We start from the raw sequence: 13,478 nt of genomic DNA on the forward strand, positions 1-13,478 counted from the left end.
TAAGCTTGCTTTCTTGTATCATTTGCCACTACTAATACTAATGTTTGAACGCTATATAAAGATTTAAAGTTTGACTAATAACTTCTTGGTTTTATAGATTACATTATAATTCTATAACCGAAATATAGAAGAATAGAACATGAACACATAACACAGCACAACAATACTAATTTGCTTTCCTGTAGTCCTTTCAAATAAATTTAATTAAATTTTTTTGAGTCCTGAAATTTTCACTTACCTTATGAACAGTTTTTGTCGCTTCAGTTTTAAGCCTTTTCCTGCTTTCACAGATATTCTCATCTTTATCTATGGCTTCCTCCTTGATCATCACATCTTTGCATAAAGGGGGAAAAAAAAGCCCTTATACTAGACAGAATTTAAAGTCAATTTTTAATTTTCCTGAAAAGCAATGTAAAAGGAAAATGATTTACAAGAAAAATAAAAACCTTGGTATAGAAAAGAAAAAAAACTTTTGTCAAGAAGGCTACAGAAGTATAATCCTTCAGATAGTCTGTTTGCAGTCACAATCCATAGGTCTATATTTCTCTTTAAACCTCTGCCCCATCCCCCCAATAATATTAACCCAGCAGTAGTTATGCACAACCTGACAGGCTGCAACTTTATTTAATTTTTTTTTTTTTTTTTTTTTGTGGTACTTGCTGCGTGTAATTTTTAAATTTTTAATAAAATAAATTAATACTGCTGACTGAAAACAAGAAAAAAAAAAAAAAAAGAGTTAGTCATAAACATGTAACTAACCTCACTTCCAGGTCAGAGGCCCATTAAGAGCACAAATTTAAAACTTACAATTGCATACATATTAATGTGTTTCGTCAACAAATAATGGAATAGACAGATAATTAAGACAAAAAAACAGGCGCCTCCATAGCCAGGTGGGAAGGAGCAGCAGTGCGCAGTACACGCTTCTTGATTAGACCCGGGTTCAAGCCCATCACCACCAAATACGGAGGATGCGGAAAGGTCAGGGAATTACCACAGCATATCCCGGAGCAATATGGCCTTAGTTGCTAATGCTCCTAAAAACCAAATAACAAACAAACAAGACAAAAAACACAATTTGGACAACTATACATAAAACAGAGAAGAATAACTTTCTGCAGCAAATGCTTCACACAGGTGTATAAAACTACCACACTGAAGCAAAAGGGGAAAAAAAAACAGTAAATAATCATGTAAAACCTGACAGGTTCCTGGCATTTTCAATTTCAAATTGATCAATACATTTTCAACTCAAAAACAACTAAAATAAAAGTCTGATTAGAGTTAGAAAGATAGAAAAAAATTCAGATGGTTAATCATCAATTAACAAATAATGCACAAAGATATTTTCAAAGGGCACCTAGAAATATCCTGACATCAACCATGATGCACGGACTATTCATCATGGTGAAAATGCTAGAGGGCTGGACCAGTTCCCCTAACTTCTGGAAGGTACGCAGCTGGCATATCTTTATCCTTTGATGAGACTTTTCCTTTCATGCTCCTCAAATACAAAGTTAAACTTGGCTGCCAGGTTCTTAGCAGCCCAAATACTGTCTATTGCACAGTGCCTTGATAGTAACCTGCATAAATTTACGAGGATAAATGCTAAGAATACAAATTTTATAACTTCTGCATAGATCTCATGAAGTGGCTAGCTAGCTCTCAGGAACACTTTCCACATCTCATCATCTGCACTGCATACCAGTATAGCACTAAAAGTTGGTATATTACTAGATGAATCATTAAACAAGATGCCTAGAGACAAAAGTGGAAACCCATCAGCCACTTAAGTATCTAGTCACCATCAGGTGATTCACTCCCAATTTAGGCCTTTGAGAATGTTGTTATTTGGTTTTTAAGAGCATTAGCAACTAAGGCCATATTGCTCTGGGGATATGCGGTAGTCATTCCCTGACCTTTCCGCATCCTCCGTATTTGGTGGTGATGGGCTCGAACCCTGGTCTAATCAAGAAGTGTGTGCTACGCACTGCTGCTCCTTCCCACTTGGCTACAGAGGCACCCTAGACCTTTGAGAAGAATGATCAAATGGACAAAAAGGACACAGTTTATTGAGAAACTTCGAATTAGTTAAAAAAAAAAACAGGCATTGTTCAGATTAAAGATTAAAGAAAAATGGCCAAATGATTGATTTCATACATTCAGATTTGCCACTTCCTTCTTTTTCAGGGAATTCGGCAACATTTTTTTGCAATAAATATAGGTGGCATACATCTACTAAAAGATAAAATTGATGGATGTTGTTACTGACAATGTTTCCAGTTTTTAAGAGGTGTAAAGAGAGTATTCAAGTGGAAACCTAATGTTGACTCCACATGTACTGTCAGTCTGTTGGATAAATATAGGGGGACACTGAAAATCATACTGCGAGTTAAGTCCCAAAGTAAAAATAAGGCATTATTACATATATCCCCATAACAGAAACAAGAAAGATTTACAAAAACAAAAAGCATTAAAGTAAATAACTTAACAAAAGTTAAAAATAAAAAATTCAAAATTTTGGGAAGTTCAGCTCCTACTGCTGGGAGAAACAGCATTAGTAGAGCCATATGATGCAAGAAAGCAAGCTTATGCAGAACCAGCCAAACAAAAAAAAAAAAAAAAACCCTGCTCCCATTTTATCCCTCTGTTCATTCCGAATACCTGTCCAGCTCAGCCTTAAATTTATCTAGGTTATCAACTTCCACAACACAACAAAGGATGGAAGTCTGTTCCACAAACCAACTACCTGATGGCTAAAGGCGAACTTACGCACATCTATCCTACATCTGTCTTTCCTCAATTTGAATTTATGCCCACTCAGGTGATTATTCTGAGCAAGAGGAGGAATTCCATCAACATTGAGCATGCTCAAACCATTCAAGGCTTTATACACCTCAATCAGATCACCTCGCAGTTGCCTAGTCTCCGACACTGTAATTTGCAAAACTTAAGCCTTTCTTCGTAAGAGCAACCCTTTGTTCCATTCACTAATCTTGTTGCCCTTCTCTGTACTTGTTCCAACAGCTGTATCCTTCTTAAAATGAGGCTTCCAGTCCAGCATACAGTACTCAACGTGTGGCCTGGCCTGGCCTGGCCTTATACAAGGGGATAATCACCACCTTATCCCTGCTAGCAAAATTCCTGTATATCATTGACAAGACACTATGAGATACTCTTGCAGACCATCTGCACTACTCAGAAAACTTCATATCTGCCTGCACAATTACCCCAAGGTCCTTTTCGTTCTCGACCACTGTCAGTGTAGTACCACAGAGTTGATACGTTACTCTGGGGTTACTGCTTCCCATATGTAGTACTTTACATTTGTCAATGTTAAACTTCATTTGCCACCTCTCAGCCCATCTGCACAAATTCTAGATCCTGCTGCAGCAGCATACTGTCATTAGTGTCCTTAACAACCCTGCCAACCTTCATATCATCTGCAAACTTGGAGATTCAGCTTGATATAACATCATCAATATCATTTATAAATACAGAAAAGAACCCTGCGGGACTCCACTAATAACATTAGTCCACGATGAGCATTGTCCATTGATTACCGCTCTGTCTTCTCCCGCTCAACCATTCCTTTACCCATAACAGCAATTTGCCTCCAATGCCACACTGCTCCAATTTGTTCAGCAGTCTTCCATGTGCAACAGTATCAAAAGCCTTTCTAAGATCCAAATATATGATATCAAAGTTATTCCTTGCATCCAGTTTCATTGTGACCACATCATAGTATCCAATCAAACTGGTCAGGCAAGAGTTTCCCTTAACAAAACCACGCTGTGTCCGAGCTATAACTGAAGTCTTGTCTAGATGATCCTGCAGTGTTTCTGTAGCCGGTGCCTCCATTAATTTTCATGGAACAGAAGTTAAACTAACAGATCTATAAGTACTTGTGTCGCCCTTTGATCCTCCTTTGTGAATTGGAGTCACATTTGCACATCTCCAGTCCATGGGTACGTCCCCTGAGTCAAAAGAAGCTCTCATAATTATGACTAAGGGTATGCTTACTTCCTTTGCTGCCTCCTTTAATATAACTGGATAGATCCCTTCCACTCCAGGTGCCTTTTTTATGTTTATCTTCAACTATTTCTCCTCCTCCACTTTCCACTCAGTTATTATTTTATTTTATTTTATTAATAACAAGATACACAACAGGTAACCATTAACAGTGTATCTGAGATCAGATCAATAAACATAATAACAATAATGTGAAATCCTACAGGACGATAAACATTGATATAGATTCAAACAATAAAAGCATATGTACAAAAGAGGATTGTATTAAGTTAAGTTACCGGTAAAACAAGTAATAATTAATCCGTTGGAGAATAGAAAAATAATATAACAAATAAAAAGCTACAATAATTAGATGTGAGCTAGTCACTTTGCAGTTTAAGTGAAGAGGCAAACTTGTGGATGGAGTTCATCAGTGATTGGGAGTTGTCAAAGAAGTCAATGCGAGAGTCATTTGTTGATTTGCTGATTCTGTTCAGTGGACTGAACTTCATTAAGTCTGTGTTGGCAGAGTCAAGGCGAAACGGTGTAAGGTTCCTGACTTGTCTACAAGGAGCATTGAAGTTTATTTTACTCAGGATATCAGATGCTTCGTAAATTCCAGTGATTACTTTGGCTAGAAGGGCGATGTCAGCAGTAACTCTTCTTGTGCACAGAGACCTCAGATGAAAGTAATCACACAGCGATTCATAATACACTGAGTGATAGAATAGAGGATTGCAGTACGTAAGGTAACGGACAAAGTTTTTTTGGACTGCTTCAATTTTGTTAGTTAAAGTCTTTGTGTGAGGATTCCAGATGGGTGAACTGAATTCAAGGATTGGCAGAACAATAGTTTTATAGAGGATAACCGCATATCTGTAGGTTTTGAACTTGTATGTGTTCCGTTTGATGAATCCCGGTGTTTTGAATGCTTTGCTGGTGATTTTAAGGACATGGGCATCGAATTTAGCACTGCTGGAAAAGAGAATCCCTAAGTCGTTAACTTGGTCACACCTTTCGATGATCACAGAGTTAACAGTGTACTCCGTATTCATTAGTTGTGGAGATCTGAAATATGAGAAAGAGATTACTTTGCACTTCGAGGGGGTTAGCAGACAAGCCATTCAGAGATAGCCACAGAGAGAATTTATTGAGAGCACATTGAAGCTGTTGGGAATCGGTAGTCTCCTTCACTGCTGAGTAGATCTTAAGATCATCTGCATAGAGAGCAACTTGAACATTGGAGGTGTAGATGAAAGAAGGAAGATCATTTACGAAAACAATGAAGAGAAGAGGACCTAAGGGAGAGCCTTGTGGTACTCCGCTTAGTGGTATAAAACAGTCTGAGTTCACTTGATCGATGATAACGCTCAAGGAACGATGCGTAATATAGCTGCGTAGCCATGAGAGCAAAGGGTCATGGATACCATATAGCTTAAGTTTTTCCAGAAGTTGTTCGTGCGGGACTTTATCAAATGCCTTGGATATGTCTGTGTAGACTACATCAACTTGTAGGTGGTTATCAAGAGCTGTTGTTTTTTTGGTTTTTAGGAGCATTAGCAACTAAGGCCATATTGCTCCGGGATATGCGGTGGTCATTCCCTGACCTTTCCGCATCCTCCATATTTGGTGGTGACGGGCTCGAACCCCGGTCTAATCAAGAAGCGTGTGCTATGCACTGCTGCTCCTTCCCACCTGGCTACGGAGGCGCCGTTATCAAGAGCTTCAGAGGTGTATTGCCAGAAAGGAAGTAAATTTGTGACTACTGACTTGCCACTGCAGAAACCATGCTGATTCTGATCGATAAAAGGCTTGAAGAATTCGAAGAGATGTTTGTGCACTGCTGTGTCGAAGAGTTTAGCCAGGCTGTTTTGCAAGGTTATGGGTCTGTAATCGCATACGTCATTTTTATCACCTTTTTTGAAAATAGGAACTATATTGACCTGCTTAAAGTGCTTAGGATACTTCCCCAGCCTGAGAGACAGGTTGAAGATCCGCAGTATGAGGGGTTTCAATGTAGTGACAGTCCTTTTCCAAAATAGGCCTGGAATGTCATCTGGGCCTCTAGTATAGTTATTTCTCATGCTTTTTAATGCCAAATTTAAATCTTCATCAGTGATAAAGAGATTAATGAGGATATCATCTTTAACAGGTGTGAAGTCAGGAAATGAGGCAGGTCTCAATGTATCATTTGTTTGAATTCTAGAAAAGTGTTTGGCAAACTCTTGAGCAATACTGAATTCGTCAGATAAGAGAATTCCATCTGCGTTACGGAGTTGTAACTTTCTACTCGTTATGTTCTTATGCTTCATGAAATTCCAGAATGGTTTGATATCTCTGTGAGTAAGCAGACTATCCTGAACTGACTCTGTATACATGTTGTAGGAGTTTAATATGAGAGTTTTCACTTCTTTGCGGAGTTGACTGAATATTTCATAGTATTGACTGTCACCTGTTTGCTTATACTTGTTTCTGTAGAATTCTTTGGATTTAGTTTTACGTATTAGTTCACTGTTATACCAGTGCGGGTAGGTAGAGCGTGCGGTAAGATGGGATCGAGGAACAATGTCAGATATAACTGAATGGACACAGTTAATCAGGTTGTTGGTGAGCACATCAATGTCATCCATAGCATCAGCGAGCTGCTTGTCTACGTTTCTTAGAGCTAGGTTGAGCAGAGGCCAGTCAGCCTTTCTGAAATTGAATCGAGGAGTACGGGAGCTGCATTTGAAGTTATGAGAAGTCACTGTGATGTCAAAAGTAATTGGTGAATGATCCGAGTGAAATATGGGGTTGTCGGTGTGAACATCTATATGAGTAGAGGAAAATATTAGGTCTAGGTAGGCATTTTCTCTGGTTGGAAAGTTGCAAATTTGTTCCAGACCATAGCTGTGAAGCATATTAAAGAGAGCCCTAGTCTGCAGTGATGGAGAAGAAGATCCTAAATTGGCCATTTGACAGTTAAAGTCACCCAAAACCATTGCTATGTCAGCAGATTGAATTAGTGGGAAGATAGATTCCAGCGAGCTTTCTAAGTACTGGAGGTCAATATTAGTTAAGGGAGGTGGAAAATAAAGCAATACTATTAAAACTTTTAACTTGCCAAGATGAAAAAGGCAGTATACTGATTCAATATTTGTGAAATTTGATGCAGTTTCACAGAGTACATGGTTAGAATGTATAATAGCTACTCCGCCTCCACGAGATCCTCTGTCCTTTCTATGGATTGTATATTGTCCATCTATAATCTCCTGATCATCAATATCTATGGAGAGCCAGGTTTCAGTGAGCAGGTAAAGGCCGTAAATATGTGAGCCTTGGATTGCTCTGAAGTGGTTTAGGTTGCTAATTATACTCCTGCAATTCTGAAGGTAAACACTGAACAGTTGGGATCTGGGGATTCTATGACGAGAGGAGAACGTGGTATGTGTAGATAGCAGGGTATCTGATTGCTATGCCGGTGGAGAGGAGATTTTGGACTCCCTTGATGGTCTGTCCGTGAAGCGTTTTACCAGAGCCCCTGATAAAAGGGATCTTAGATTCAGCACTTTTTCTGTTTGTGATGGAAGGCATGTTATTATAAAAGATGAGTAGGCGGGACATCGTGTCTTCAGAGAACGGACTTCTACTCCGAAACCATATTCTTCTTTAATTAGGTTGATAAGATCTTCAGATTTAGTGGCGGGTCCAAGTCTGGAAAGAAAAATTCGGTCTTTTGTGGGAATAATTGTGATATTATACTTGTGTTTGAGTAACTGAGATTTTTCTGCAGTAGTTACATTCTGTGTTTGATGAGTTATGGCTGGAAGCTTGGAGAAAGTATCTTGAGATATAGATGCTTTAATATTTTCTGACGGTTTGTTCTGTTTTGATCTTTGGTGTGATATTTGAGACTGGCAATTAGAAACAGGTTTACTCGCTGTGGCGGCAGATCTACAGACAGATTTGCAGACCTCATTAGATGTGGCAGCAGTTATTTTTGCATATGTTGCCTTAACTGATGTTGAAGAGGATTCCGCTTGGTGACTCTGAGCTTGTGAAATAGAGGTACAGACAGAACTGTTCCGCAGAGGAGAGTAGGTGCGAGGAGTGGTTCTATTTACATCAGAAGAATCATCTAACAGAGTCTGTTTGGCAATAAATTGCTCAGTTGAATGACTTGAGTCATGAATGTTAGCAGGCTTGGGCAAATTAATATTTGCAGCAGTAGAAGTATTGAGGCCGGTGGAAGGTGAAGATCTGGTCTCAATACTGAGGGCATCGTCAGTTAATGAAGAATTCGTATTCACTTTGAGCCCACTGGTTTCGAGAGTAGGTTCAGAATTCTTCCTAGCTTCCCTTAAGTGGCAAGACATAACTGATGTGAGATTTTTAATTTGGCCGTTAATGTCAGAAATTTCAGCCTGTTGATTAGTTAATATTGTTTTTATACCACAGATCTCCGTGGATAGCTCGCTGTTTCCTTCATTGAGTGTATTAGAATACAGGAGAAGTTCAGAGTTTGCGGTATGAGGTGCTCTGATTAGATGAGTTTGAATGAGGATTTTCTGCATAGTGTTAAAGAGTAGTTCCTGGAATTCAGTTGATTGCAGAATACCAAAGGTTGGATTCAGAGTTTCCGTAGGGAAGGAGTTAGCGCTGAGATCTTCTGACAGCACAGATATGTGTTTGAGTTGATGCATCTGAGATTTGATGCGACCCCAAAGACAACAAAGAAGGATTAGAGGCTTCATCCATGTACGATTCAGAGTCGGTATTTCTAGTTATTGGCGTGATATTTGTCTCAAATGTACTAGAGTACGGCATTTCAACTTTGTTAGCGGAAGAGGAGGAAAGTGACTCAGGTTCCGTGCTGTTTGGCGTTGCAACAGTTATAGGGCTTTTCTGAGAATTTCTGAGTCGACATCTATCACAACAGAATGATTTCCGCCGACTTTTGTCGGCGGAAATCAATCAGATCATTACAAAATCATCTAGCTCCCTGCCAGTGTTTAACTCACCTCTGGCATTCTCTTCCCTGAACAACTTCTCATGGGTGAATGTAGATGCAAAATACTCAGTTTGTTAGCCACCTGAGCAGGATCATTAACAGTTGAACCATCAATATCCAGTGGAACAATCTGATTCATCCCTTTCCTTCTAGAGTTTACATAGGTGAAGAACTCTTTGATGTTTTTCTTTGCATCCTTTGCCAAAGATTTCTCATAATCTGCCTTTGCCTGCTTAACTTCCTCTGACTTGGTTACAGACCGGCTTATATCTATCATAGGCTTCCGTGTCACATGTTAATTTATATGTATCCCATGCATTTTTCTTCTCTGCCACATGTCTCATCTGACATTCATTTAGGCTTAAACCTTGAACAATATTTCTTAGTTGGTATGAAAAGCCTAGTAGGGTCCAATATTACTTCTTGAATGCTACCCATTTTGAATTTGCTGTTGGTCCCACCGTATAGAATTTAAATGCTGTCTCAGACCACCATAGTCACCTTTACGAAAGCAAAAACGCTTCCCTTTATCCCTGATGGTAGTTACTTCTTTGAGTAAATCCCTTCAGCACACTGTGATCACTGCCACCTAGTGGTTCCTTTATCTGCAGATTCTTAATGCATGAAGAATCACTACTGATAATCAGATCAAGAGTATTACTCCCTCTAGTTGCCTCCTGAACATGCTGATGTAGAAAACAATCATCCAATAAATCCACAAACGCCTTGCTAGTGTGTGAGTGACCAACCCACAAATTCCAGTCATTATCTGGGAAATTAAAACCCCCCATTATAAGACTCTCTGATTTACTGGCCCACTCTATTTCCCTGTACAGTTTCTTATTATACTCATCAGAGTCATTAGGCCTATAACACACTCCTACTCTCAATTTTGATCTTCCAATGTTTATGTCACACCAAACTGACTTGACAATGCACTGCACTGTCCAGCGATGTCAATTGGCTTTGCTTTCTTGGATTTTATGTTTCTTAACTAATAGCATAACTCCACCTTCTTTCCTATCCTGTCTATCCTTTCTGTACACATTGTACTTCCCAAATTCCAGTTCTGCATTCCTTATATCTGTGTGACACCACATCGCTGATATCCCAACAATATCTGCCTTTGATATTTTGAGAAATTCATCAAATTTATTTACCAAAATCTTAGCATTGGTGTATACGCAAGTATACATGCACCTGTTCCTATTCTTAGCTACCCTAACACAAACCATGTGTTTACTTGTACCACAATGAGACCCAGCAGTCTCGGAAATACCCTGCATCTTGTTTTCCAGGCTGCTGCTCATTCCAATAGAAGCAGTGCAAGAATCACTTTCACCTCTGCCAGTGGCTACTGTTAATCTATTAGCCCTTGTATCCCCCCAAGCTAGCAGTTTTTCGACCCACCTAACACTGCCTCGATAGCATCAGCAAATATTCTCGCACCCTTTCTATTTAAGTGTATCCCATCTCTGTAGAAGCAGTCTCTCCTGTTAACAAGTACAGACCAGGTTGAAAAAAAATTCTACCCCTTGAGCCTTGTACAATCTTTCCATGGCCGAAATTGATCGCCAAGGCTCTCTTCACCGTATCTGGGCAGAATTGCAGACACTTTCAAATTCAACCCTAATTCACGGCTTTTTTTTCAATGGTGACCTCTATTTGTTAAGTAATTCTGCCGGTGTACGACAATATCACCTTTTGTACCCTTAAATGATGATATCCACTCTACAACATCATCAACCTTTGCCCCTGGCAGACATACACCGGTCGTGGTCCACCTATCCTTTTTACATAGCATGTTCCCCCAACTTAGTCACAATCAGTTTAAAACAGGTAATGTTCAGTGTTGCACTTTCTGTTAAGGTATATCTTTATCACTTGGGGGTTCTGAACATGTAAAATTAATCATTTGATCATTTTATTTAATTTTTACATGTTCCGAACTCCCAAGTTATAAAATCATAGTATACCTTATCAGAAAGTGCAACTCTGGTGCACACATTTCTTCCAGATCATACCAAGTTCTTGCCAACAGTTACTGTCATTCTTCCACAAATCCAGATCAATAAACGATGCCCAGAAGATCCTAATTATTGCATTTGGAAAGAATCTGTTTTATGACTTTATTCTGTCACAAAAGGTTAGAGCAGAAATGTGGGTTGTTTCTAAGAAAAACCTAGAATATATTCCCAAATGTCACTGTAATTATGAATCTGTGCACAATGGATTCATCAATTTTAGTTTGTTGAATTTAAAAGGTGTGAATTTCATTAGCAGCAAGAAAAGCTAATTCTGAAGCAGAATAGAGGGAAGCTTGGATTGATGCTGACTGTTGCTTAACCTTCAAATTGAGCATATGTCGCGTAGAATCTTGGTAAGACGAATTGCAATCTTTGCAGGATATGTTGTAAACCAAATCATTTATTTGGAATGCAGAGGGGGGATTGAACTGAGCAATTATTTAGGACTGCATGCAGTTTCCTAGTGGGCCTGGCTACAATTTTGAATTCCATGTCTTTTAAAAGTCTGTTTGGCTGTTTGTACCATTGGTCAATGTACAGAATGGAAAAAGTATTTTTTGGTGTTACTGTTATTGGAGGGTGTGATTATTTTTAACTTGTTTTCTGCTTGTGTTCTGATTTGGTTTACAATAGTCAGAGGATAACATCTGTTTACAAATCTGTTAGTTAATCTCTGTGTCCCGGACTTTAAAGCCAACTTAGATGTCTTTTATGGTTTGCCTGAAAGGTTTAATAATGTTGTATAAGTGCATGGCCAATGCTGAGTTCTTGTATGAAATAATTGGACGAATAGGGAACCCAGACTTATGGAACTTGACCTGGCCAAAAAGTGGAGGAATGTTGAATGTCCTAGCCTTTAATTCTTTCAACTGAGATATGATAATATAGTCGTTTTTTTTTGGTATATGGTTATTGGTAATATGGTTAAAATTCTATACAGTGGGATCAACTGATGATGTCACCAACGTTGAAAATTCTAAATGTGAAGCCTTCAGGGACTTAATCCTGGAGGGTACTAGGCTTTTCATACCAACTAACAAATACTGTTCAAGGTTCAGGCCTAAATGGATATCAGATGAATTAATGCAGCTCGTGGCAGAGAAGAAAAATGCATGGGATCCATATAAATTATCAGGCAACACAGAAGACTATGGCAGATTAAGAGAAATCTTTGGCAAAGGATGCAAAGAAAAACAGCAAAGAGTTCTTTACTTATGTAAACTCTAGAAGGGAAGGGATGAATCAGATTGGGCCAATTAACATAGATGGGTTGACTATTGATAATCATGCTCAGTTAGCCGACAAACTGATTGAGTATTTTGCAAACTTCTTTACTTATATAAGACTTCTTTACTTATATAAATTCTAAAAGGAATGGATTGAATCAGATTGGTCCACTTGATATCAATGGTTTGACTGTAGATAATCATTTTCGGATAGCTGCCAAACTAAATGAGTATTTTGCATCTACATTCACACGTAAGTAGTTATTCAAGGAGGAGACAGCCAGCTGTTCATCAAACTCTAACATGGAGCTAAGTGATTTTGCAATAACTGAGAGAAAAGTGGAGAAGAAATTGTTGAAGATAAACATAAGGAAGGCACCTGGGGTGGATGGGATTTATCCAGTTATATTAAAGGAGGCAGCAGAGGAAGTAAGCAAACCCTTAGCCATAATTATGAAAGCATTCTTGGACTCAGGGAAGGTCCCTGTGTGGACTGGAGATAGACAAATGTGTCATCAATTCACCAAGGTGGATCAAAGGGTAACACGGGCAGGTAATTACAGACAAGTTAATCTAACTTCTGTTCCATGGAAAATAATGGAGTTACTTGTTAAGGAAGCAATGCAAGATTATCTGGACAAGGCTGCAGTTAGAGTTCAAACACAGAATGGGTTTGTTAAGGAGAAGTCTTGTCTGACAAATTTTATTGGTTACTATGATGTGGTCACAAAGGAACTGGATGCAAAGAATAATTTTTAAATCATATACTTGGATTTTAGGAAAGCTTTTGATACTGTGGCACACGGAAGACTACTGTACAAATTGGAGGAGCAGAATGGCATTAAGAGAAAGTTGCTGCTATGGATAATGGCCTGGTTCAGTGGGAGAAGTCAGAGAGTGGTAATTAATGGATACTGCTCTTAGTGGACTAATGTTATTAGTGGAGTCCCCCAGGGTTCGGTGTTGGGCCTAGTGTTGTTTACAGTATTTATCAATGATATTCATGAAGGTATATTGGGGTTAAAGTCTAAGTTTGCAGACAATACAAAGGTCAGCAGCGTTGTTAATGACAGCAATGATAGTACACTACTGTAACAGGATCTGGAAAGGTTGAGCAGATGGGCTGAGAGGTGGCAACTGTAGTTTAACATTGACAAATGTATAGTACTACATATGGGCAGCAAGTAATCCCAGAGTAACATATCAAATGGATGGTACTGCACT

The 13,478-nt window shown here is 38.8% G+C and overlaps 1 protein-coding gene across 1 annotated transcript in view; it reads right to left on the reverse strand.

The window, feature by feature from the left end:
- LOC150091172 (ribosome biogenesis protein WDR12 homolog) overlaps positions 1-13,478 on the reverse strand; it is a 257,271-nt gene that overhangs the window by 103,207 nt on the left and 140,586 nt on the right. The window contains exon 8 of the mRNA XM_090382466.1: positions 239-333. Within this exon, the coding sequence (XP_090238592.1) occupies positions 239-333 (95 nt within the window). The remainder of the gene's footprint in view (positions 1-238; positions 334-13,478) is intronic.

The sequence above is a fragment of the Mastigoproctus giganteus genome, chromosome 1, assembly GCF_048544385.1.
Source record: "Mastigoproctus giganteus isolate SK-2022 chromosome 1, ASM4854438v1, whole genome shotgun sequence".
NCBI lineage: Eukaryota > Metazoa > Arthropoda > Arachnida > Uropygi > Thelyphonidae > Mastigoproctus > Mastigoproctus giganteus.